This window comes from Psammomys obesus, unplaced genomic scaffold, assembly GCF_907164565.1.
Source record: "Psammomys obesus unplaced genomic scaffold, mPsaObe1.curated_primary_1811, whole genome shotgun sequence".
Taxonomy (NCBI): Eukaryota; Metazoa; Chordata; class Mammalia; order Rodentia; family Muridae; genus Psammomys; species Psammomys obesus.
In genome coordinates, this window is record NW_026585797.1 from 7446670 (window position 1) to 7473152 (window position 26483).

Here is a 26483-nt window from a genome sequence, read left to right on the forward strand (position 1 = left end):
TTGGTTTATATGGTGATCATATTTATTGATTTTGGTATAATTGGTTTCCATGGTGATCATATTTATTGATTTTGTTATATTGACCCATGCCTGCACCTCTAGGATGAAGCCTGACTGATCATGGCAGACAATCTTTTTGATGTGCTCTTGGAATTGGTTTGCAAGCATTTTTGTTGGGTATTTTTGCATCAATATTCTTAAGGGAAATTGGTCTGTAATTCTTTTTCTTTGTTAGATCTTTATGTGGTTTGGGTAGGAGGGTAACTGTGGTCTCATAAAATAAACTGGCAATGTTCCTTCTGTTTCCATTTTGTGAGGTAATTAAAAAGTATTGGTATTAACTCTTTTTTGAAAGTCTGGTAGAATTCTGCAGTAAAATCGTCTAGTCCCAGGCTTTTTTCAGTTGGGAGACTTTTAATAACTACTTTGATTTTCTTGGGATTTATAGGTCTCTTTAGGCTGCTTACCCATGCTTGACTTACCTTTGGTAAGTGGTACCTATTGAGAAAATTATTCATTTCTTTTAGATTTTACAATTTGGTGGAGTACTAGTTTTTAAAGTATGTCCTTATGATTCTCTAGATTTCCTTGGTGTCTGTTGTTATGTCCCCTTTTTCGTTTCTGATTTTGTTAATGTGGATATTCTTTCTCTGCTTTTTAAGTTAGTTTGGATAAAGGTTTGAAATCTTGCTCATTTTCTCAAAGAACCAAGTCTTTGTTTTATTGATTCTCTGTATTTTTCTTTTTGTTTCTACTCAATTTATTTCAGATGTTTGATTCCTCTTGGGGGTGATCACTTCTTTTTGTTCTAGAGCTTTCAGGTGTGCTGTTAAGTTGCTACTACAAGATCTCTTCAGTTGCTTTTTTTTTTTTTTTAATGTAGACACTTAGTGCTGTAAACTTGCCTCTTATTACTGCTTCCATTATGTCCCGTAAGTTTGAATGTGCTGTATGTTGATTTTCATTGAATTCTAGAAAGTCTTCAATTTCTTTATTTCTGTTTTGACCCATTTTTCATTCAGCAGAGTTTTTCAGTTTCCATGAGTTTGTTTCTGTTGTGGATATCCAGCTTTAACCCATGGTGGTCTGACAGGAATCAGTGAGTTATTTCAATGTTCTTGTATCTTTCGAGACTTGCTCTGTATCCAAGTATGTGGTCAGTTCTGGAGAAAGTTCCGTGAGATACAGGCAGTTTTAAGGTTTTGGTTTTCTTGTGCTTCAGCTTTGTTGGAGTGTTCAGGGCCTACCATGGCAGGATACCTGGGCTTCGGTGGAGACATATTTTCTTGGCTATTACTGTTTGTACTTTTACACTGGTATCTAGGAATCTGGGATTTTCATGTCCATAGATCTAGGTACTGGTTGCTGGATTTGTCTTTGTTGGGTGGGTGTTTGTTCCTTTGTTTTGGTTTCCTCCCTAGATATTCAGAGAGTATGATGGCTGTGTGGCACCTGGTAGAAAATTTTCCTTGGACTTCATAGCTGTGGCTACTGGCAGTTCCAGGTAAAATGTGTTTCTGGGCATCGGGAACTGACATTTAGAAATGGGGGTAGACTAGAGGTTCTGAAGGGGTTCACAGGAGGGAGGAGAGCAGAGGGTTCCACTGAGATCTGCTTAGTTTCCTTGGAATTTGGCGAGACAATGAAGAGAGGTCACCCTAGAAGGTCTGCTACAGCTCTGGGGAGCCGGATCTAGAGGAACAGAAGAAGAGGGGAAGAGTACAGACAGCCCGCCTACTTCTCTGGTAGGAGTAGGCTGTGGGTTAGCAGGGAGTATGTGCTAGGGTTGGTGGCTGGGATAAGGCGACAAATGGGGAGAGGGAGGTTGGGAAGGGAAGGTCTGTGGGATCCATAGGAGATGTGAGCAGAGGGAGGAGGGCTGCAGTCGCAGAGACAGGGATGAGACTCAGGGATCGGGTTTGGAGGAGAAGAGGGAGGAGCGAAGGTCTTCAGTTAGTTTATGTTTCCCTGGCCTGCTCTGCTGGTGTGTCCTGAGGCTCTGAAGGTCAGGGAGTATCTGCTGGTGTTGGAGGCTGGAATACTGGGATGAGTCGGGAGGTGGAAGGTTGGAGACGATCTTTGCAATCCATTGGGATAAAGTCAGAGAGGAAAGGGAGGCCACAGTAGGTCTGCGGCAGAGCTGGGGATGGCGCTGAGAGGACTGGGCCTGGAGGGCAGCAGGAGAGGAGGTGAACTGCAGTCACCTGTTTCCCTGGAAGGAGTGGCCTTTGGGTTAGCAGGGTGTGCCGGCTGGACTTGGGGGATGGAAGTGGGGGAAGGAGGCTAGGAGGGACAGATCTGCACAGTAGAGGAGGGCAGGGCCAGGGAAGTCTGTAGCAAGAGTTCTCTTGCAGAGCTAAGGTTGAGACTGCGGGACGGGTCTGGAGGAAGAGATGGTGAAGATCTGAGTCCCTGGCAGAAGTCCCTCCAAACTCTTAAGAAATGAGGAGAAAGCAGAGGGATCTCAGCTGTTAAATAAAGGGAACAAAAGCTGCCCTTTTTGCTCTCTAGGCATCATCATGCCTGCATTAGGCAGGGTCCTCGAGAGGGAAGGGACAGAATGTGTATAATAAAACGAGAGCACCGGGATGGCTTATACAACAGGGGCAAAGCAATCGCGTCAATTGTCACCTGTAAGCTGGAGAGGGTAGGAACCTGCTAGCTGCTCTGTCCATAAACTACATGCCACTGCAGTCCCAACTGGGCACTGGAGGCCAGGGAGACTCCTGGCGAGTTATGGTGGCCTCTGCTACAGGGGCAGGGTAGCAGCGGCAGCAGCAGTGATGGACGCAATGTCCTTACCAGCAAGAACAGAGGCAGGCAGGCAAGATGGCCTTTCACTTGGATCTCTTTATATGTAGGCTGTAGCTCCCAGTCTGGGGAAGGGACTTCTTCCTTAGTTAATCTACTCTGTGAAATGCTCTCGTAGACCAAGCAAAGGCATGTCTTAGTGGATTCTAGATCCTGCCAACACGACGGTTAGCCACCACAGCACCTTCCCTTACTTCTTGGCAGGTGACTCTCAAGGCAGTCCTTCTCTACTCACGTAACACATCTCAGATTCCCAAGGCTGGGCTGATGCTGGGGCTGCACTAAGAGGTACACATGAAAGGGACCTGGAAGTTTGGGGGCCAGCTAGCCTGGAGGACACAAGTGGAGAAACAATGAAAGACCCTGCCTCAACAAAGTAGGAGAGGAGTTGCTTCTGGCCTCCATATGTGCTGCGTAGCAGTTTCCTGTCTATCTTAGACGGAAACCCATTATTAAGACATACGATGTTCTAAAGAGAGGTAAACCATTCCAACCTGAAGAGAGAATGCTGGTGAAGGTCACAAAGTAAGCAATTCAATAGCCACAGGAAATCACTGAAGCTGAAAGGATACACAAGGCCCTTTCTGCCCCAAGCATATATAAACTGTAAGAAGTGCCACTGAAAGAGACACAGACCAGACCAGTTGCTTAAAAGACCCTTTAAGATAAGCTGAGGTACCTAGATTCTCAGACAAGCAGTCTAGAAGAGGCTCAGACCAGCCAAGCTGTCTCAAAGAAGTAGACACCAGATCGGCTCCCTGGGAAGCACTCTCCAACCTGTTGAGCTGCCTGCCGGCTGTGCAGTGTGCTCCAGGTTCCCAGCTTTTGTGAGCTGTCGCCGTGCTGGTGTGGGCTTTCAGTGATGCAGCTGTCTTTGAGTCATTTCTGCTCCTATATATGACCACAATAAAATCCATCAGTTGGCCCATTGGACTTTGATGGTGTCCTCTCTTTGGTATGTCATTGGTCCCCCATCTGGGGTATGCAGATGTCTGTTTGCATCTTCCCAGGAAAAGTCTGTTGTACAATATGTACTGTGGTCCACACACACTCACAAATGTGTATTTCTTTTCTTTTCTTCATTTCTCCTTCCTTTCCTTCCTTCCTTCCTTCCTTCCTTCCTTCCTTCCTTCCTTCCTTCCTTCCTTTCCTTCTTTCTCTTTCTTTCTCTTTCTTTCTTTCTTTCTTTCTTTCTTTCTTTCTTTCTTTTTCTTTCTTTCTTTCTTTCTTTTTCTTTCTTTCTTTTTTTCTTCCCTTCCTTCCTTCCTTCCTTCCTTCCTTCCTTCCTTCCTTCCTTCCTTCCTTCCCTCCCTCCCTTCCTTCCTTCCTTCCTTTTTCTCTTTTCTTTTCTTTCTCTCTTTCTCTGTATCTCTCTGTGTCTCCCTGTCTCTGTCTCTTTCAAATGATCACGACCCAAAAGTATACTTTAGACCTAAAAAAATCAGGGGACTGGAGAGATGACCCAGCAGATAAGAGTACTCGCTATGCAAGTGTATGGACCTGAGTTCAAACCCCCAGCACTCACGTAAAAGGCCAGGTATGGTCACATGCCTGCATCTGTAACTCCATCACTGTGGGGTCAGCAACAGGAGTCACTGGTGTGCTTGTTAAAACAGGTTGCCTGACACCCTCTCTGGCCTCCACAGATATGTGGGAGCACAGAGTACACGCACATGCATACATACACTTCATTCTTTCTGTCTAAGAATCACTCCATTTTTTAAATATTCACCACACTGAAAACAAGCTGTCACCTTGCTGTCACCTTGGTAAAATATCCGAGGGTAGTCAGTAGGGAAGGGTTTATTTTGGCTCGTAGTTTCCACCATGGCGGCTTGGCCTTTTCTCTTTGTGACTGTGCAGCCTGGTCTATCATGGCAAGCACATGGCTCTGTGTGCTTGTGGCAGCTGGGAAGCAGAGACATGAAGAAGGGCTCGGGTTCCAAGGTGCCTTCATGGACATGACCACAGTAACATGGGTATTCTGCTTGGGCCTACATCATAAAGAGTCCACTGCACTCTGCAAACTATAGACTCTCCTACATATCCTGCTGCGTGAACTGTTCCCTCAGAATTCTCTCTACTCCCCTGGGAGGACTGCTGCCATCTGCCCAAGGGATGCTGTAGGCAAGATGCTTCCTCCTGGTCCTCGGCCAGCTACCTGCTTCATACATGCTCAACTGTATGCAGTATGCGAGAAGCCATGAGATCACGCTCCTGAGCATCAGGGGATGGTATTCAGAAATAGTCTGCCTGCTTTTCAGTTTCTCTGTTCCTGCTCTGAGCCCTGAACTACCCCAAACAAACCTTCACAGAATGCCAGTATGGGCACCCTGGAGCAGCAGAGCCTTAAGCCCCCTAATTCTGCCGAATCTTGAATTTGACTTCAATTCTTTGGCAACAGTCATGGGTGGAAAGTGGTAATATTGCCATCTTACCCCTTAAGATGTGGCTTTTGGGGGAGACTGCAGATACAAACTGCAACGAGCCTTTTAAGTTACAGTGCCTTCATCGTAATCTCGGGATTACTATCGTATTGTAACCTCAGGATTACATACGCTTGGCTTACATATCTCATTGAACACAGAAGGTCAAGCTGGTGCCTAACTAGAGACTTCACCCCCACTGAGTAGTATTCCTGGTACTCTGCATGCTATCAGAAAAGTAATCGACAACCCAGCTGCACAACCTGCGGCTTACAGTGGTGGCCTGTGGGCATGACATGTTGGGGGGCTAGCGGCACAAATGTTGTGGGCATAACTAACCAGTTTCTTATTGGCTCTAAGGCCCACTCCAAGAGATGGAACCAATACCTTCTATTGCTCCGTGGCCAAGAACCTGAGACCAGATACGCCACAGGAGTAGGGGAAAACCAAATCTGTCGTCTGTTAAAGGAGCACAGTAACGGGATAACTGAGAACGACAATCGGCTATGCCCATAGGTCAGTGTCTCCATCAGCACTCTCAGACAGGCTTTATCTTACAGAAGACAGGAACTTACACAATGATCCATAATTGGACAATGTGCAGAGCGAGGTCAGACCCAACAGGATGTCCTTATCAAACTTCTCCCCTAGGGCTCAGGGATTATATAGAAGAGAGAAGGAAGAAAGACTGTAATCAGAGGTGATGGATGATGCTAAGGAAACCGTGAGTTCTAGACAGGAAAGGACTGATATGCATGGCCTCACAGAGACTCACACACAAGGCTTGCACAAGTTCGTGCCAGCTGGGATCCCAGTGCCAAGAGGGGGAGAGGACATATGCTCCCTAACAGAGTTCCCAGATGACAGCCAGCTGCAAAGGAGAAATTGGTTTTCATCAGTGGAATCTCCCTCGGCATACTGGCCATACTCTAGGGCAGGCCCTCACCCCACGGTGGGTGACCAGCACAAAGTGAACCCAATGGTGGTTTCTAACTTTTTTGTCTCATATTGTTTTTGTTTGGGCATTAAAAAAAAAAAATCTTACCATTCTTCTGTTTAAATATTATATTTGTTTAAATATAATTTGTTTAAATTTCTGATTTTGTGGTTTTAAGGGTTTTGTTTTTCTGTGTATGGGTTTCTTGTGTTTTCATTTTATTATTTTTTCAAATTTGCCTGTTTGTTTTCTAAAGAAAGAAAAGAAGGCATGGAGTTGGATGGGCGGGCACGTGGGAAGGACCTAAGGGAGGTGAAACATGATCAAAACACATGGTATGAATTAAAAGGAAAAATAAGGGCATGTTTGCTTTGTATTCTAGCTATGGTGGTGTACATCTGTAACCCCAAGTGAAGGCAGTTCAAGGCCTGGCTCAGCTGCATAGTCAACTGAAGGCCAGCTTTGGGAATTCCCTTTCTTGTTTAAAGTTTCATTACTGTTGTGTGTGATACATAAGTTGTGGGCATTTGCGTGGAGATCAGAGAACAACTCTGTAGAGTCAGTTCTGGGGAGAGGCTTGAACGGCACGTGTTTTGCCCACTCGGCCATCTTGGTAACTCTGTGAATATATATATCCTTCTAAGTTTATGTCACTTAAGAAAATATGACACATCCTATATTTTTTGTCCAATCCTGAATAATGAACTGGAAGAAATCATGCTTGAGCCAAACATAAGAAGTAACAGGACAGGGTGGGCTTGGTGACACAGGCCTATAACCTTAGACACTGGGCGGCGGAGGAAGTATAGTGAGTTGAAGACCAGCCTGGGCTACACAGTAGGCTCAGTCTTAAAAAGACAAACGTTAATTTAAAACATCTGGAACTCTTAAGCTGGCCAGTTTTATGTCAACTTGACACATCAGAGTTATCTGGGCAGAGGGGATCTTTGTGACAGTGCCCCCACCAGACTGGCCTGCTGCATGCTTTTTATTGATGTGGGCGGCGCCACCCTGTGCTGCTGGTCCCAGATGGTTAGGAAAGCAGCTGAGCGAGTCAGAAAGCAGCACTCCTCCATGGCCTCTGCATCAGCTCCTGCTTCCTAGTCCTGCCCTGGGTCCTGCCCTGACTTCCCTGGACAGTGGGCTGTAAGCTGTAACCCTTTCCTCCTCTGGCTGCTTCTGGTCATGGTGTCTATAACAGAAACCCTACGAGTTCTATTTTATAAGCCAGAGATTCTCAGAAAGGCCTGTGAAGACTTGTTTTTCTCATATGAGATCTTTACGCTTTGGGAAGACCTGAAATGTGTTTTGAATTATTGTCTAGTGAAGATGGAGTTTTCTATACATTGAAAGCCAAGTGTGACGCTGTAACTATGGACTCGGCTATTACAGAGGTGTCCAGTTTTCAGTTTCTGAGAGAAGACACTCATTTCAACTTTGCCTTTACGAAATCTTTATTTTGATATATGTCATTAAAATAACTGCTATTACATAAATACACATTTAAATTTTTCTATAAACTTCAATATGCATCTTTAAAAATGCTACAAAATTATTATAATCATGATAAGCAGAGATTGCTTATTTGAAAATACTAACCTCTTACATACCCAAACACACCATTCTAAGCTATGCCATAGAGCACAAAAGGCCTGAATAAGTAAGCACAGTAGCTCACCCTGCCTTATAGATGACCAGAGAGTGCTGACTGCTACAGAGATTACAGTCATCGGCAGAATCCACCCTGATGGTGTGGGGCGCATTCCAGAAGATTGCTTCAGGCAAAAAGTTACATATCACAAAGTACAAAACCATCACAAAGGGTTTATTTCTTTAAAAAAATGTTATAAACTGAGACAAACATTCTTTAAAAAAGGACCTCATATCAAATTTCTTCTGTTTAAACAGATCGAAGTGACTCACATTATTTTAAAATATTTTAAATTGCCAAGACGGTTTTTGGACATCCCCCCCCCCACACACACACACAGTGTGGTTCATATGAACTATCCTTGGGAGAAGGTACCACCAACCAGAAGGGATTTCTGTGTATGACTTGGTCTTTACTTTTCCCCAGTACAAAACTTACCCACTCAAATGCTGAGACTACAATAGTTTAAAAACAACAACCACAGCAAAAACAACGAAACTGTACCACTCAACACCTTGGGAAAGTGTGGGACACCTTTCTTTATGTGTACACATCCTCATAACAACGTGCAACGTCTACTTTACCCCAGATTGGAAAATTTGTTAAGACTAAAAATCAGCTCAAATATTTTAAGGCAAACTAAACATTAGCTATCCTCATAAAATACACAGCAACTTACTAGTAAACAGTACAGGTTGAACATACGTAACCTCAAACCCAAAATGCTCCAAACCTTTTTGAGTGGCATGACCTAAGCAGAAAACTGCACAACTGGCCTCCTCTGGGCAGGTCAGTCAAATCTCAGACTCACTAAAACACTGAGCAGAATTTCCTTCCAGCCCTGTGCATACGGCAGGCACATGTGTAACAAAGGAATTTCATAGTTCTATTTGGGTTCCATCCCCAAGCACATTCTCTCTTTCTCTCCATACAACACACACATACAGGTCCTATATTCAAGCTTCCTTAAGGTTAGGCTGGCAGAGAGAATACACTTTCAGATTGTAAGTACATTTAACGCATCAGTGCAGCCTCCTCCTTGACAGTCTATTGATTTAATACAGTCCCTAGCTGGTAGCTGAGGCCAAGGCTTTCAGTACACGCTGTAAGCGATGCAAGGCTGTAAATCACTGGAAGATAAAAACACAACAAAAACTCATCAGGTCCACTAACAGACAACTGTCAGAAACTAAGCCAAGATTTTAAAGTCTTATAATTTCACCTCTATATGAAGCAGCCTAAGCTTTTGAGGAAATGGGTCCAGTTTTGTGTGTTGGAGAAAAGTGACACTAACTTCCCTTTTCTACTCTAGGCGTCACAAGGAAGCTCACGCCACAAGATGAAAACTTACCTTGTGATCGTGAGCCACGAGAAAGCTGTCTGATCTTTCGTGATTCCAAGCAGGCAGGAAGTATTCAAAAGCTGGCAACTATGCTGGAGGGGAAAAGTTTGAAACACTCCACACAGACACTAACTTCAAATACAGAATCTAGTGCAAAAACACATTTAATTACAGAATTGGTAAACGATAAAAGTCTCATCAAATTGACACTGGGAGAAAATATGGTTGCATCCTTCAAAATCAACATACAGCACTCCACATTTAAGTCACATCAACTTTGTAAAAACAGGCATTCATCTCTTGAGAACAAAGAGATAAAGCTGGGCACGGTGACACATCCCCGCCATCCAGCACTCAGATAAGCTGGACAGTCTGAGGCCAGTCTGCGCAGAACAGCAAGCAAGGCCCCATGTAAAACAACAGCAACCTCCACCAAGAAACAACAGAAAGGAAAAACAGAGCCTTCCCTTTCTTACGTAGAGGTGACATTGCTTTTACATGTTAAACATGTTTACACATTGTTTATACATGAGTAATATTGAATTTTACTTTAGAAAAAGTAAACCAAACACAGGACACAGCTGTGACGACCTGCAGAGCATGGGCTATATCAGTAACGACAGCTGTTCTAGAATGTTGCCAAGCGTTTAGCAAATGAAAACAGTGCCCTGTCCCCGGCTGGGGATGCAGCTCAGTGCGAGAGCCCTGGTTTTAATATCCAGCCCTGCAAGAACCAAAACCAAACAAACCAGCCAACAACCTGTTCTTGAGGATGTGAGAAACACTCAGAACTTGTTTAGGAGACTAATTCCATTAATATACAGCACATCTCTGACATGTCTCATTTTTGACTGAAGCTTTCATTGAGACTACCTCTTTATGGAAAATGCATACTAAGGAAGATGAAGTCGGTTGTGAACATCCAGTCACAGGGTGCCATGAAGACAGAAAGGGTGGGTGCACAGCGGAAAGGCTGAGGACGTGTGGGGCACGGTGAGGGAGCACAACCAGGCTTGTTTCGAAGGACACCCTGTCGGGAACAGTCCAGATCACTGTCCGGGAGTCCCCACCTGAAGCTTTCTCCAGAAAAGCAGAGAGAATGGAAACCACCCGACAGACTGGGCCTGGAAGCATTTCTTGTGAAGGGTCAGACAGTAAATACTTATGCTTTTGTGGTGGTGGTGTTTTTGGTTGTTTGTTTGGTTTTGTTGCTGTTGTTTTAACCTCTAAAAATGTGAGAACTGTTCTTAGTGTACTGGCTGCACAAATGCAAGAAAGCCAGCAAACACCAGCTGTATGGAGTCAGGGTACAACAGAGAGCAGGCCTCAGGTAATGACCCTCCAACGCGGCCCCTCAGAGTTCCAAACTACACACCAAACAGGAATGAGGTGCTGGAAGGGTCGCAGGTAGTTGGCTGTCACTCGGGGTGACTGGCTCCCACCACAGAGAGCACTTCACTGTCTGCTTCCACTTCCGTTTCTGGAACCCCTCCTCAAATGCCTAGGGGTTTGTTTTTACCAGCTTTTCACTCTTCAATCACTGCAACAAGTTCACACTAAATGGCAGGTGTGCGGTGGCATTGGAGAGGCAGCAGCAGGACTACACTAGAGGAGGGGGGAGAGGTCAGGAGCACAAGGGAAAACTTGTCTTAAACTCGCCCCGCCCAAAAAAGGAAATCCACGCTAAAGTAGGAATCATGAAAGATTGTTGATTTTCCTCTCTCCGCCTCTTGTTTCTAGAGTTACTGTGTCAGTGATTTTTACTGACAACCACTGACATGTTTCAGATTTCCGGCTGCAATCCTGGCTTTCTCATAACAAGAACTCTTTTTTGTAGTTCCACAAATGCTCTGATGACAGAAAGGCAGAGGGTGAGCTGATGTCCAGAGAACTGGCGGCAGGGAGCCTAACCAAGTCCCAGCATGGGGCTGCAGAGCTTCCTTTCCAGGGCCACAGGCTCCCATTACTACTGGGCCGGCCTGGGGCTCAGGGAGGCTTCTGAGGGGTTGCTGCTGCTGGGTAGTGAGCCAGGGCAGAACAGAACGCACCCAGCCAGCAGCACTCCTCTGCCTCTCCAGCAAAACCCTGGGCTACCTCACAACACCCTATCCTACTGTTATGTCCACTGCTCCTATGTCAAATTCTTGGAGTAATTACAAATAAGGATCATTCTCTGGTTTTAAAATGTTAAAAGTAAAGCTAGTTTGTTGAACTGGAGAGTCTAGATCCACCCCACAAGTACATGTTTATCTTAAGTTTTTCTCTAGACTAAAAGAGATACAGCCGGACTTAAACTCCCCTACAGTAAACTGCTAAGAAGACATTCACTACTGAGCCACAGAGTGCCTGAGTGCTAAGTTCTGAAACCTGTGGGACTTGTAACAGTATACAACAGATACATTTACAAACCATTACCATGCTACAGTATCATGAGTCATCCAACTTAAAAGATGGCATTGCATAAGAATGCCTCAACTATCACAAACTCCATTAAGTCTAAACATGAATTAGTGTTTTTGCCAGATCCTGTCCTCACTTACCAACACTGAAAAATACCCATGCTCTCTTTCACTGAAAAAAAAAAAAAAAAAAAGCAAACAAAACAATGTTTCCTGAGAAGTCCCTAAGTCATTCCTCTATGTTTTTGTATTTAAAAGCTGTTCTTCTCCAAGTTTCAACTTAAACTCCTCTCTGACTGCTTCCAGCAAGTCGGGCTTAAAGATGACGTCCAGGGCAGTCATTGCCAGAGCCTTGGCAGTCCGCAAAGTGTACAGCTGAGCTTCTTGTGATCCTGAAAAGTGAATAAACTAAAATAAAATACCTCCACATATATTAAAATGCACCAACTGATTCTCAGGTTGCCTCTCAGCACTGAAACTGCCCTTCCAACTTCTGAGCACAATACAGTAGTTTCTGAAGAAGTGTTAGAACAGCAGGCTGAAGAGCAGCACCCAGGGGAAAGCAGAAGAGACCCGTGAAGACCTACAGCTCACGCTCACCTGCAGCTTCTGTGTATTGTTCCGTGTGATTCAGGGCATCCGTCCCAATGTAAAAATACGGATGAATCCCAGGAACTACAAAACTGACATTTCCAAAATCAGTAGAGCCTTGGAAAATAAAAAGGAAGAAAGGGGTGTTTGGTTAAGTATTCTGAATGATGAAGGTGTAATTAGAATTCTGTGCTTGGTCTTGGCTCTCAGGGCAAACTTCGGGGAGTGCTGTCTGCTGGTGCTCATGCTCACTCCCATCTCTCCCATGGCCAAGCTGTGGGACCTGCAGAGCTGTCCTTGCCCAGCCACAAAGCTAGCCCCACTAGTATCCCCCTGTGGCCTGAAGACTCCTCCTCTGTCTCAGGGCTACAGGCTGTGAGAAAATGGCTCCTTGAGACTTGGTGCCAGTCCTTTCCTCCTTCCACATATTACAATACATCATCAGGCTTTTCTCTATTAACTGCTTCAGATTAGCAACTGAAATGTATGTTGGCTCTCCTCTAACCCTCTTGCTTATACATCTTACTGCCCACCTGACTGCTCCTCCATACATGCCTTAGGCAGACATACTCAACACAGCTAGAATCAAACTCAGTATCATCCTGTTCTGCTTCCTCTCAAACAGCTCAGAACCATGCTTTCTTCACCAACAGCTGCCCTGCTTGGGCCAATAAGGAACATTCTCCCAATCTGTCCAGCAGAACCTACGGTATTTGTCAATTATTTTGCAATGTCTACAGAGTCCAATACCACTCAGCTGTCTGACCTAAAGTCCTCCACAGCATCTGCTCTGGACATCCACCAAGCTCCTCAGCCCCACAGGACTTCTGCAGGTACTGTTCTTTTGTTTTTATGTTCCTATTTTCCTTCCTTCCTTCCTTCCTTCCTTCCTTCCTTCCTTCCTTCCTTCCTTCCTTCCTTCCTCCCTCCCTCCCTCCCTTCCCACCTTCCCTCCCTCCCTTCTTTTCTTTCTTTTTTTTTTTTTTCTTTTTTTTTTTTTTTTTTTTTTTTTTGAGTATCATGTGGCCCTGGCTGGCTTCAAACTCAGACTTTCTCTGATCCTCTTGCCCCTCTCTCCCAAGCACTGGAACTATACCAGGTGCCACTATACTCACTTTATGCCATGCTGGGGTGGAACCCAGAGCTTCATGCATGCTGGGCAAGCACTGAGCCACAGTCCCAGCCCTGCTGTTTCCCTATTATCTACCATTCTCTGAACAAGCCTTATCTCAGTGCCCTGCTAAGGTCGACTTCTCCAGGGGAGGCTCTCACAGGATGCACTGTATCACCTTTTAGTTCTAGCTTCTTTCTTATTGGGTTATTCCGCTAATGTCCTTTACTAATACATTAGTCAAAAAATAGTATTTCAAATTGCCACACACCCAGACTGTCACAAGACAAATGCTAACATTGTTAAATGAATCATACAAGCAAAAGCTTTATGCTAATTCAGTGGCTATTTACTAAATGCTTAATGATAGGTCAGACAGGCTGTTAAACTACACAAGGGTAAAAGCAAGGAAAGGACATCAAAGCGTGCATCCAACTGCAACAGGAATTACCCTGTTTCAAACTCTAAGAAGTTCTTATACATCCTCATTTACATTTTTAAATTTTACGGTGTGTCCTTTTGTTTGTTGAGACATGGGCTTGATATGTAGCACAGGAGAGCCTTGACCTTGTGATCCTGTCTCAGCTTCCAGTACTGGGATCATAGCTGTAGACATTACACCCCGGCTTCTCATTCCTATTTGAGCAGTTGTCGCTTTACTCAGGAAGAAGCCAAGTCTTACAGACAGTAAAGGTCCCATAGTTAGATGGCACAGGTGGATGGAGGTTAGGATTTGGGACACTGTAAAAGACACTGTAAAAACCAGTATCATCACTGTTTCTGATTATACACTGGAAGCACTCTTGTGCAGCGGGAAACTGAGCTCACTGAGAAGCTGGCTCTGGAGGCATGGTTGCCCACCACCCCACTTCAGACCCGTGTGTCCCTGTCTGAGGTTGTGCTGACTCCCTGAAACATGATAGTACAGCAGCCCACGTGTAAGTAAGGGGACTGTGTCCTTGGGGGCAGCTAGAAGGTCAGTCATTCCAAGAGATGGTGCTGTTGTTCCTCCATGATCTGAACATGGCAGCAGGAAGGAGAGCCTGGAAGTTCAGCCACAGGCAGCTGGGCTGTGGAGAGAAAGCCCCAGCCGGCACTCCTGCTCACTACCTCCGCTTCTGCAGTCAGACTTTGCTGGAGGTTGTGAGGACGAATCTGATGACATCATCCTTTTGTTCTTTTATTTGGACGCGATTGAAATCCATATATCTCCTATCCTACATCCCCCAATGGTGACATCTTACTACAACCCTGTGCTACAGCCAGAACTACCATTAACGTCGTTCCCAGCACAGGCTTGGAGGAAAGCCGGCGGAGAGCACATGTGAAGCCCTGGGTCTGATCCCCAGCACTGCATAAACCGAACATGGTGCCACGCCCCTAATGATTCTAGCACACATGAGGAAATCATCAGGCTCACCCTCAGTGACACGACAAACTCAAGCAGCCTGGGTTACATAGGATCCTGTCTCAAAACACCTGCGCTTGAATGTACTTTCATGAGTGGTGTGAGCAAGGACGTGGAGGCCCACATACATCCCGCTGACGTTACTCAGAAGTCCCCAGCTTGACTCACGCCCATGGAAGTGTCCCAATCTGCGGCTGCACTAATCTGCACGGTCAGCTTATGAGCAACCCAGCTCTTTCCAGGAAGGGGCCTCTGAATTCTTACCCTCTTTCCTGAACCTTGCTGCAGCTTCTTACTTTTTCCTTTTCATTTACTCAAGTTTTCTCATAAAACTCTGTTTGCATCAATTCTATTTTCACTTAAAGCTTCTTTCTCTTCCTCTTCCTCCTCTTTTTCCTCCTCCTTTTCTTCTTTCTTTCTTTCTGAGACGGGATCTCACTAGGCAGTAGTCCTGGCTGTCCTGGAGCTCACTATTAGACCAGGCTGGCTTCGAACTCACAGATATCTGCCTGCCTCTGCCTTCCTAGTCCTAGAATTAAAGGCATGTTGTGACACGTACAACCCCCCCCCCACACTCCATGCACTCACATACACATAAGAGTAAATAAAAACCTGAAAGACAGAGATAGAGAGATGGCTAAGTGTGTAAGAGTGCACCCGCATGGCAGCTCATAGTCACCTGCACTGTAGTTCCAGGATCCGATGACCTCTCTGACCTCCGAGGGTCCCTGTACCCACATGGTACACACACATACAGTCCCAGCTAGATGTGGTGGCGCACACTTGTAATCCCAGAAACTGAGAGCCTCAAGCAGGAGGACCACAAGGCAAAGGCCAGCCTAGACAACATAAGGTAAGACCTAGTCTCAACAAATAAATAAATCCCAAATATAACTAAACTGTATGATGGTTTTACTCCTTAGAACCTGAAAATACACCAGATCACTAAATACTTGCTTACTGTGATAAACTGAAGTAAATTAAAATTTTGTTTCCCATTTTAGTAGCTTATTTAACGGTTAGAAGTAAAGGCTGCTTAGCACTGGGCTTTGGGTTTGTTCCCCAGCATCACAAGGAAAAAAGTAGAATTAATTTTTTTTAAAGATTTATTTATTATTTATATGGCGTTCTGCCTGCACACCAAATCTCATTATAGATGGTTATGAGCCACCATGTGGTTGCTGGGAATTGAACTCAGGACCTCTGGAAGAACAGCCAGTGTTCTTAACCTCTGAGCCATCTCTCCAGCCTGTAGAATTAAATTTAAACACTGGAAATATTTAGAAGACTCCTAGCAGACTGACCATTTTTTAAAGCATCGACTGCTATTGTGACGGTCTCCACTCCCTTTAGAGTGCATCAGTTTCTTGCCAGTAACCTAAGTGCGAAGGAATGCCTTTAAGAATATCACCAGTGAGATGCAAGGCCCAGCAGTTAGGAGCTGCTGCTTCTGTAGAGCACCCAGGTTGCTTCTCAGCACTCACATGGCAGCACCCAACTGCCTACATGGAACTCCAGTTCCAGAGAACACAGCGCCCTCTGCTGGCCTCCAAGGGCACTAGGCAAGCAAATAGCATGCATATACACATATCATATCCATATGGAACATTCAGACACATTAAAAACCATCAGGGTTGGCAGAGTGCTCGCTTAATATGCACGAAGCCTGCGGTCAATCTCCAGTACCCCATAAACCCCAGGTGTGGTGGCATGGATTTATAATCCCTGCATTTGGGGAGGGGAAGCAGGACGGGCAAGCTCAAGGTCAGTGTCAGCTACTTCTGGAGTTTGAGGCCAGCGTGGGCTGCACAAGACCCTGCCTGAAAGGCACAGTTCTCCTCACCTCTTAAGACTGTTACTCTAAGCTGGCATTCCTTTTGCTCAAACAGCTCGGCCTATGGCAGCTTAGTTACCTGAAGGGCTGTTCAACACTGCGTCTTCTGAAATGAATTCTATCCCCAGCTTCTTTCCATTTTCCATATATGCACTGCACAGCGTCTTATTGGGAATAACATTGTAATAATCGTGTGCTTCACTTTTAATTTCTACCTAATAAAAAAATTACAAAACAAAGCTTGAGATTAAAAACTCAAATTTATTGACTCCAAAACAAAGATGGTTTCTAACATCACAAAATTTTAGAATGGTCACTTTCCATTGTACACATAGACTCTCACAAATCTCTTACCTTAAGAAAATGCACTATAATGTTAGGTATGGTTCCTCATACCCCATTTGCTCTGTTCCACTAGCCCCACACCATAGATTGTCACCAAACTCCATTCTGAGGACCAAGTGTCGACTTTACTCACCTATAAAGGGTATAGGGAGTGCCCAGGAACTTCCTTTTAAAACCTGAACCTCCAAGTAATTCTTATGCGGGTGGTCCCAAACCACTCTGATGGACACTGCTCTAGATTGCAGTCTCCAAAAGGAAAAAATGAACCATCACAGAACTGTCCCTCATAGTCAGCCTCATTTCAAAGGGATTCTCAGAGAACACAGACACTTCAGTGAGGCAGGCTTGCAGTGGCCTTGCTTACTGACGCAAGTACATGAAAACACAGAAGCAGCCTCTATGTGACGACGGAAGTGCCCTTAATAGGTTCTGTTTTCAAAACACAAAAGCTAATCATCAAACAGCAGACATTAAATCTCTTCTATTCTTGGCAGCATATAAGGCAGGAACAATGGCAACCATCTTACAAATCAGCCAAATTATAAACTGGTGAAAGGCTACTTAAATATGGATTTAAACCCAACAATAAACTGTATGTTTATTATTGTGTGTGTACATGCATGTGGAAGAAGAGAATGTGCTCACTGCCCTTCCTCAGGAGCCCACATTCTTTGGTTTTCAGACAGGGCCTCTCCCTCCTTTCACCTGGGGCTCACCAAATGAGCGAGGCTGGCTGGCTAGGGAGGCAGAAACCTGCCTGCCTCTGCCTCCCCACAGCTGGGACTACAAGTGCACACCACTGCACCTGCCTTTTAAAAGTGGGTTCTGGAGCTCAAACTCGGGTCCTCAGCCGGCAGAGCGAGTGTCTTGCTGATGGAGCCATTTCTCCAGCCCCCAAGCCTGAGCTTAGGGAATACACTGAAATATTAGCTAATAATAGTTCATGTATCTAACTTACAAATATTTGAATTATTTATAGTTATAAGGAGGTAAGCGTTTAGTCCCCTGGATTGTGGGGTCTTTACAGCTGTCCACTGAATCTCTTTGCAAATGGCCTAAGAGGACACATCCTTACTCCTACACTTGTCCATGTATCTATCTGCTCACAACACAAGATGAGGCTTATATATTATCTTCCCAACACCTGCCCAAGGTCTCTATTGCTCACATATCTGGACGTAGGATCATCCGTCAAAGCTCAGGTCTACAGCATTCCAGGAAACTTTCTCATCCCGTCCCACCAACTGGGAACTGAATCCAGGGTCTTGTGTTTGCCAAGCTAAGCTATAGCCCCCACCCTGAAACTTTCTTAACTGCTCTGTTCCTCCCAACACTGTCCATTCTACTCTTAAGACAGAAAGTGCTCACTATGAGAACAACTGCTGAAACACCACCGCCATGTGAATGATGCTAGACAACGGGCAGAACAAAAGGAAGGCTAGGCTGGGCCCTCCCACAGATGTTACTTCATCTGTCTCCACAAGAAACCTGGAGAAATCCCATTACTGTCCCTGCTTCCAGTGAGAGCCCAGAGGCAGTGTTTCTAATGGCCAAGAAACTCAAGGATCTTGTCTCCCTAAAAATGACATCTAAGCTCTTGTCTCTCCGACAGGCTCTGCAGTGTTGAAACTGCGTGTAACCGTAAACCCCACCCCATGCCTGACCCTGAAATGTTTCTGACCACAGTTCTAGTCAACCAAATCTCCTTTGTTCTGAGTCTATCTTAACTTCCACTCCAGCCGGCCAGACACATTTACACAACACCTTTGACAAAGAGATATATAAGTATTATCATAAAATGCCTCCCATGGGAACTACCCAAAGTGATATAAAAAGGCAGGAATACTGGCACAGTGTTATGCTAAGTTCTCTAGCTATTGCTAAGTAAGGTGACCTGTGGTATTCTCTATTGCAGACATTGAAGAAATACCTAAGAATTAAATGCTTTCACTTTAAACATTTTCAGGATTTCACATTAAATATGTAACCAACTCACTTTGCAGGTTCAAGACATCACCAGTGAGGGCAAGGCCCCAGGCAGATCCCCAGCACTGCTACCTACACAAAATCACCACATGAAAAAAGAGCCAAGGTCGGCTTCAATGCAGCAACTGAACAACCACCGCCGCCCACACACAGCTGAGCCCATAACTAATCTGAAAAGCTCTTACTGTGCAGCCTGTAGCCAAAGCTGCAGCTCTGAAGGAATCTTCCGCCTTTTTCGTCAGAACTTGAAGCTCTTTCATTGAGGGTGCACGGAAATAATAGATTAATTCCGAGTAAGAGGGGATGATATTGGGTTTTACACCACCATTTTTTATTATACCTATAAAAAGAATCAAATTACTCAAGTTATATTTGATGATTTGTTTAAAGAAAGTTTTGCAGTCAGTATAAAAAGGGACATAATTTATCCTCATCAGCCTCAATGATAAAGATTTCTTCCACAGAGAGCTGCTACTTCCCAGCTAATAAAGGAAAACTGCCTATATGCACTTTATTCAAAGGGATCTAGTCAACGTTAAGGAATTAAAATTTGGGCTACGAGTAAAGTTCAACAACAGAGCACCTTCCTAGCATGTGTGAGGTTCTGGAGGAGGATAGAAAGAGGAGGAGGAAGAAGAAAGAAAGGAGGTGAGGAGGGAGATCATCATCTAGATTATAAAGAACTACAGAATTATGTAACCACAAAAACCAAACAGTATCTTAAACTTTCTGGAGGAAATTCATCTCCACAGGCTTTATTCCAGCTGTGCAATTTGATAAACTTTTGACATAATCTTCAACAATGGAGTGAGGCTCCGTAACTACCATTATATTTGAAAACCCCTGTGAATACTTTAAATGACAGCAGTAGAAAAATAACTTTCACACCAATTAGAGACTACTACAATCACCTCTCAGCCTTTTGGCTACAATCCTGTATAGAAAAAAAGCAGAACAAAGACCCCTAAGTCCTAGAAACTATCAAAACACACATTTGTGACACAAAACAGAGACTTATTTGTTCCTATTAACAACAAAAAGAGACACCTAGAACCTAACTCCAGCTGGTTGTGCAACTCTATAATCTCAGTACTTGAAATGCTTAAGAGTTCAAGGCAATCTTTGGCTACACAGCCTGGGTTACATGAGACCTCATTGTAAACATAAAAAAAAAAAAAAAGAAGGAAGAAGAGGAGAAGAAGAGAAGGAAGAAGGAGGAAGAGAAGGAAGAGGAGGAGAAGGAAAATAAATTTGATTTCCCCACCATCTAGTTAAAAACTTTCCACTCCTACCCCTTTTGGGGAAATTAAGGCAAGCTAGATCAGGCCTGTAATCCCAGCACTTGGGAGGCTGGCACGAAAGAACTGCTTGAATTTAAGAGCAGCCTGGACTACACAGTGAGGGCTATCTCAGACCATCTGCTACCTCCACCAGAAAAGAAAATTATGACAATAAACTTGCAAAGTACAATTACAAACTGATTTCAGAATACAGCAAAATTGAGTAAAGTATTCTTTAGAATTAAATATATTAAAGCACAATTTCCTAGATCATAAAGAAATAAACTAAGGGAAGAAAGGAAGGAAGGGAGAGGGGGAGAGGCAAAGGGGGAGGAGGGATTGTAAATTGGGGTGGGAGTTCATGCCTATCCCAGAAGGGGCAGGAGAACTGCACTAAGAGAAGACGGTGGACTCCACTTACATACACGGGATTTTAAAGGAGGTGCTAGTGAATGTCATTGACCCCAGACTGCCCTTGTGCTGTTGAGGATTATCTTGAACTTCTGATTCCAAGTACAAGAATTCCAGTGTATGGCACATGTCAGGTTTTAGGCAGTGCTAGAACCCAGCATCTTAGGCGAGCCTTCTACTAATTGAAACCCACCCCCACCTTTTTTTTTTTTTTTTTGGTTTTTCAAGACAGGGTTTCTCTGTGTAGCCCTGGGTGTTCTGGAACTCTGTCGACCAACTGACCCTGAACTCAGAGATCCACCTGCCTCTGCCTCTCGAGTGCTAGGATTACAGTTATGTACAACCACTGGCTGGCTTCCAACCCCAATTAATAATAACACAACAAACTACTATTACATCATTGTACTGCACTGAAATATAGTAAGTGCCATTCAGTACAGAAATATTTAGCGAGACTACCGTGCGCTCTCCAGGACGGCTTCATCTGCTGTCTTAATGCAGAGAGGTTGTTATAGGCGAGGACTGCAGCGTCCAAGGCATTCACTCCCTCCCAAGGGTGCGCAGCCGCGTGAGACGCCTTTCCATAGTACTTCACCGTCACACTAGGACACAAAACGAACCACTGCGAGTTACTGTCTCCAGGATCACTAAGAGAATGCATTAGCTGTGGGTATTCCTGTGTGTTTGTGTATGAGCAAGTACGCGTGAATACAGAGCTGAGAAGTGGGGTGGTGCACCACATGTGTGTGTGTGTGTGAGAGAGAGAGAGAGAGAGAGAGAGGACCCCCGAAGTTACAGGCAGTTGTGAGCTGCCTGGCAGAGGAGCTGGGAACAAAACAAGTTCTCTGGAGCAGCAGCAGCAGCTCTTCACCACAGAGCCACAGCTTGCCCCCCCCCCCCCACACACACACTGGACTTTGTATTTGAAAAGCGCCTGTAGTAAAAGCATGCCAATGTGAGAACAAGAATACAGTTCAGTGAGGTCGCTTGATTAGGGTGTGGAAGGTTCAGAGCTCCATTTCCAGAGTGAGGGGGGAAAAGAAAGAAAGGAAAGAAGGAAGGAAGGAAGGAAGGAAGGAAGGAAGGAAGGAAGGAAGGAAGGAAGGAAGAAGGGAGGGAGAGAGGAAAGAAGGAAGGCTAGCCTAGACTGCATATTGAGTTCCAGGCTGGCCATGGCTACATAATGCATGTGTGTGTGTGTGTGTGTGTGTGTATAGTTGGGTAGTTGGGTATCGGCGGTAGAGTGCTCACTAGCATGTATGCTGCCCTGGGCTCAATCTCTAACAACCCATACACCAGGCATAATGGTATATAACATAATCTCAGCACTGGGGAGGAAAGAGGTTCAGAAGTTCAAGACCATCCTCAGCTACAGAGCACTGGGCTACGACACTACTTAAATCAACAGACAAAAAAGCGAAGCTGGGCTGGCACACACCTCAGGAGGCGGAGTGCTTACTTAGTATGTATCAAGTCTTAGGCTCATTCATTCCCCAGCCTCACACAAACAAGACATGGACGAAGTCCCAGTGCTGGGTAGTAGACACAGGAAGATCAGTAGTTCAAGGACAACCTCAGCTACAGAGTGAGTTCCAGGCAAGCCTGGGCTACATACCAGACCTTAGCTAAGGGGGTGGGGGGTGCGGCATGTGGAGCCAAGCTCAAGACCTAAATCTAATCCTAGTACTCTGGAAAAACTGCCTACAGCTTTCGGGCTTCCTCCGGCTGGAAGTACTGGCAAAGATTTGCAGTCTCTAGTATTTTCTAGAAGTACAGGGATAAAATCCTATCTGCCCCCACACAAGGTAAGTCACCTGCTCTCACACTACCAGTTCCAAGTTGGTAAGAATGAATGTCTACCTTCTGAAAACAAGGCCTGCTGGGGCTCAGGGAGGTGAAGTTCCTGAGCACAGTTACACTGCAGTGATGGTTCATTATCACATCCACCATCCCAGCTACTACAGAAATGAGCAGACACAGCCCAGCAGTGGCTCCTGGGAATGGACCATTAACCAGACTACAACTGTTATTTGTGGTTAAAAACTCATGCCAATTCAACGACACATCCTTCTAGATACAAGAGTAGCATCTGCCAGTTCCATAAAACCAAAAAAATCAGCATGAAGAAGTGCTTTCTTCCCAAGGCTAATCAAACTGCCCTTGGAAGACACTTCCTTATCAAAGGACTGCTGTTTTCCCAGAAATCAGAGCAAGAGAGAACACAGGTGTTTTAGCATCCCTGTTTAGGTCCTCCCTTAATAGTTCAAGTAGGACTGGAATAACAGACCATGATTAGAAGAGGCTTGCCAAAAGTTACTCAAACCAAGCAGCTCATCATTCAGTTCACGGGGTCTTCCTGCCCAGCCCACCCTGGCCTCAAACGCAGACTCCCGCTGCCTGAGCCTCAGGTAATGAGACTGGAAGCCAGTGGCACCATGCGCAGCTCAATTTACTTAAGTGCAGAAATGCAGAGGTTTTGCGTCTGGCTTTTTAAGTTCTGCCTGTGAGTGATGGAGGAGGGGGTGTGCAGAGCAACGGGCCACCCGTGGAGGTCAAAGGCCAACTCTGTTCCCTCCACTTTGGTTCGGGTTCTGGGGCTAGAACTTGGGTCGCCAGGCTTGTGTGACAGGGCCTTCCTACCCACTCAGCCACCTCACTGCTCTAGTGCTGAATGCCCTCAGTCTGTCTTCCACTGGGAGACTTACTCGTGCTCCGCCATGTCTGGTAGGTAGGCAGCATCCTCTTGAGACGGATGGGCCATAAAAACAACATCAAGGTTTTTAAAGGCACCTGCCTCAATTAAATCAACTTTGCCGCCACCGTCTTCTTCTGCAGGGGTTCCCAGGACAACTACCTACAAGGAGATTCATGTTAGCATAGAGACTCCCATCAGGAAAACATTTAACAGGAGTTAGCGCATGTGCAGTCAAAATGTATACTTAAGTCCCTAAACCCTGAAGAGAAGTTATAGTCCGAGACTTGTACTGTGAATAAAAATAGGACTTATCTGTTAAGGTTTCTCCATGGCTACGCCTGTTAGCATATGTATATAATAGTTAGTTGTAGGCTTCACTGGTGAGGACCTTGCAAGTCTGTCTGCTACCCTCACAACAACCTTGTGAGGTGGGTGAGTGGCCCGGATCATGCCAGCGAGGCTTCAGGCTTCCCGGGGAATCTTAGCTAGCTGTCCTGGCTGAGACACCACTTAAAAAGTCTTCATTCATTCCTTTTCATTGGTGGGCATTATGCAATCTCACTGCCATGGTTAGAAACCGCCAACTGTTACACCTACTTACTAATTCGATTCCACCAGCTCAACCAGGAAGATTTAATGGTCACCAAACACCTAATCAAACAAAAGAGAACTTTACAGAATAAACATTTTATTTTGATATTTGAGCTTAACTTCTTCAAGAAAAATTTAAAAAGTAAAGACAAATTATCTGCATAAAATTACTGTACTCTCAAGGTCATGTATAAAAATACAATGAAACAGACTGGGGTTTAAAGAAAGGGCTTTGCTTGCAACGGGAATCCACTTATATTTCATTTTGTGGTAAGAACCACCACCTGAAATTAGAAGTTGATATAGTTCTCAAAGTCTGGCTTTATTTACTTTTAACTTTATAAAGCATCTGAAATTGAGCTGCCTTTTTTTAGGGGAGGGAGCTGTTTGAGACAGGATCTATGTAATAATGACTGTTCTGGAGCTCTTATGTAGACCGGGCTGACCTCGAACTCACAGAGATCCACCTGGCGTGTATTACCACGCCTGGCCACTGAGCTGCTTCTTCCTCTGAATCTAATGGGCTCTTGCCAACTGCTGAGAACTTGTCTGCCCTGGTTCTCACATCCTCATCCTCAAACAAGACAAAACAAAACAAACAAAAAACCCCGAGAGGCATAAAAGAGGAAGCACGGGCAAGGGCCACAAGAGCCGAACTGCGGTGGAGTGCACTGCCCCTGGGGGAGTGTGGGGTGGGGAGGGAAGGGCGTGAACCGGTGAGTGACAGGTTGACTCTTGGCTCACAGAATTGAGTACACCATCTGAACGGGTAAGCACGGGCTCAGGCCCGCCTAAGACAGACGTGCACGACCTTCTCCCGCCCGCTGACGGTGTGAAATACAAGTTAGCCCTTCCAGGCGAACCCAAGCACGCGGGGACTGTCTGCTGGCTTCTCCCGGGCGGCGGCTCGGCGGGAGGCTCACCGTGACGGGCGGCGGCGCGGCGGCGCTCTCCAGCGCAGCCCGCAGGCCGAGCGCGGCGGCCGCCCCGGCCTCGGCGATGAGGTTGTGGCCGCAGGCGTGGCCCAGGGCGGGCAGCGCGTCGTACTCGCACAGGAAGGCGAGCCGCAGCGCGCGGGGCCCGGCCGCGGCGGCCCCGGGCGGCGCCCACTCGGCGCGGAAGGCGGTCGGGAGCGCCAGGTGCGGCTGCACCGCCCACGAGGCGGCCGGCGGCTCGCGCTCGAAGAAGCGCGTGAGCTCGCGGTGCGCGCCGTGCTCCTCGTAGGCCAGCTCGGGCGCGCTCCAGATGGCGCGGCTCAGCGCGCCCAGGCGCCCGGCCGCCTCGTCGATGCGCTCCGCGGCGCGCCGCTTCAGCAGCTCCAGCTCCGCCACGCCGCTCGTCCCCGGCTCGGCCGGCCGCTCCACCACGGGACCCATGGCGAGGGCGAGCCTCGCTCTAGCCCAGGCGGCCCTCGGCAACGCTCGGCAGGCCTTGCCAGTCCTCGGCAACGCTCGGCAGCCCTCGGCTACGCTCGGCGGCCCTCGGCAACGCTCGGCGCCTCGGCAGCCCTTGGCAAAGCTCAGCTGTCCTCCACGGCGCTCGACGGCTTCGGAACCAGCCCCCCTCCTCCCGTTTCAACCCCCAACTTCCACCCCAAGCCCACTGTACCGCACAACCCAAACCCTAACTTAACCCTCCAGGCCAGGAGTTGCCCTGAAGCTCTGCCCTCAGGCCAGGCGTGGAGCTAGGGTTGTCAGCTCATCCTCCGAAGGGCAATTGTATCTGACAAGTTTTATCTAAAATTTTGATTGACATAAGCCCAAGTAACACGATCTGCACAGCCCGTGTTCTGTCATAACGGGTCTAAGTTACCCGATGAAGAAATTCAAGAAGTCATACTCTCCTTTTCCTGCAGAGCGATACAAGTTCGAAAACTTGTTATTCATGATGATGCCCCCATTGTTCTGAGAATTTCTTGTATTAAAAGGTTCTGCCGGTTCTTCCCATTCTACCATCTCTTGAATTGCCACAATTAGGTCAAATAAGATACAATATATAATGGTTTTTTTTTTTTTTTTTTTTTTTTTTAAAGTGCATGCTTTAATCCCAAGCGTTTGGGCGGCAGAGGCAGGTGGATCTCTGAGTTCGAGGTCAGTCTGGTCTACAGAGTGAGTGCCAGGACAGCCAGGGCTACACAGTGAAATCCTGTCTCAAACAACAACAACAACAAAACAAAAACAACAAAAAGAAAAAGAAAAGAAAAACAACAACAAAAAGAAAAGAAACCAATTATGTAAAAAGACTATGGCACCTTTGAAAATGAGTCCGAAGGAGCTTGGTGAAGTGGCCCACGCCTTTTATCCCCGCACTAGGAAGGCAGGCAGATTTCTGAGTTCAAGGCCAGCTTGATCCACAGAGTGAATTCCAGGACAGCCAGAGCTACACAGAGTAAACTGTCTCAGGAAGGAAGGAAGGAAGGAAGGAAGGAAGGAAGGAAGGAAGGAAGGAAGGAAGGAAGGAAGGAAGGAAGGAAGGAAGGAAGGAAGGAAGGAAGATTGTGATCAATTTTTGCTAGTTTATACCATAACAGTGCCAGAGTCCATGTCAGTCACACTTAATGTGAAAACATTGTCCTTAGTTAGCACCCTAACTGAGACTCACCTCTAGACACAGTTAAATGTGAAATTAAATTCATGGATGGCCTATTTTCTCTGTTTGAAAACAC

At 45.9% G+C, this 26483-nt stretch overlaps 1 protein-coding gene across 3 annotated transcripts; it reads right to left on the reverse strand.

Annotated features, from left to right (window-relative positions):
- Window positions 1-7618: 7618 nt before the first annotated feature.
- On the reverse strand, window positions 7619-25194 carry Pm20d2 (peptidase M20 domain containing 2). Of its 3 annotated transcripts, XR_008719245.1 has the most exons (8): window positions 24742-25194; window positions 23238-23386; window positions 20992-21134; window positions 19027-19181; window positions 16590-16725; window positions 12167-12274; window positions 9177-11958; window positions 7619-8955 (listed from the first exon to the last, which is right to left on the reverse strand). XR_008719245.1 is itself a non-coding variant. In XM_055599268.1 (7 exons), the coding sequence occupies exons 1-7, from the start codon at window positions 25192-25194 to the stop codon at window positions 11804-11806; spliced, it is 1299 nt and encodes a 432-aa protein (XP_055455243.1). In that variant the 3' UTR covers window positions 7619-11803. The 3 variants fall into 3 exon arrangements, 2 of the variants coding, with proteins under 2 accessions (XP_055455243.1, XP_055455244.1); XM_055599268.1 differs by having other exon boundaries at window positions 7619-11958; XM_055599269.1 differs by lacking the exons at window positions 7619-8955; window positions 9177-11958; window positions 12167-12274 and adding an exon at window positions 15362-15515.
- Window positions 25195-26483: the final 1289 nt, after the last annotated feature.

Coding starts and splice junctions, on each gene's coding strand:
- Pm20d2 (XM_055599268.1), bottom strand. CDS start 25,194: ATGGGTCCCGTGGTGGAGCGGCCGGCCGAGCCGGGGACGAGCGGCGTG. Junction 23,387..24,741: donor CCGCGCCGCCGCCCGTCACG/GTGAGCCTCCCG, acceptor ATCTCCTTGTAG/GTAGTTGTCCTGGGAACCCC. Junction 16,726..19,026: donor CTTTGGCTACAGGCTGCACA/GTAAGAGCTTTT, acceptor TTTTTTTATTAG/GTAGAAATTAAAAGTGAAGC.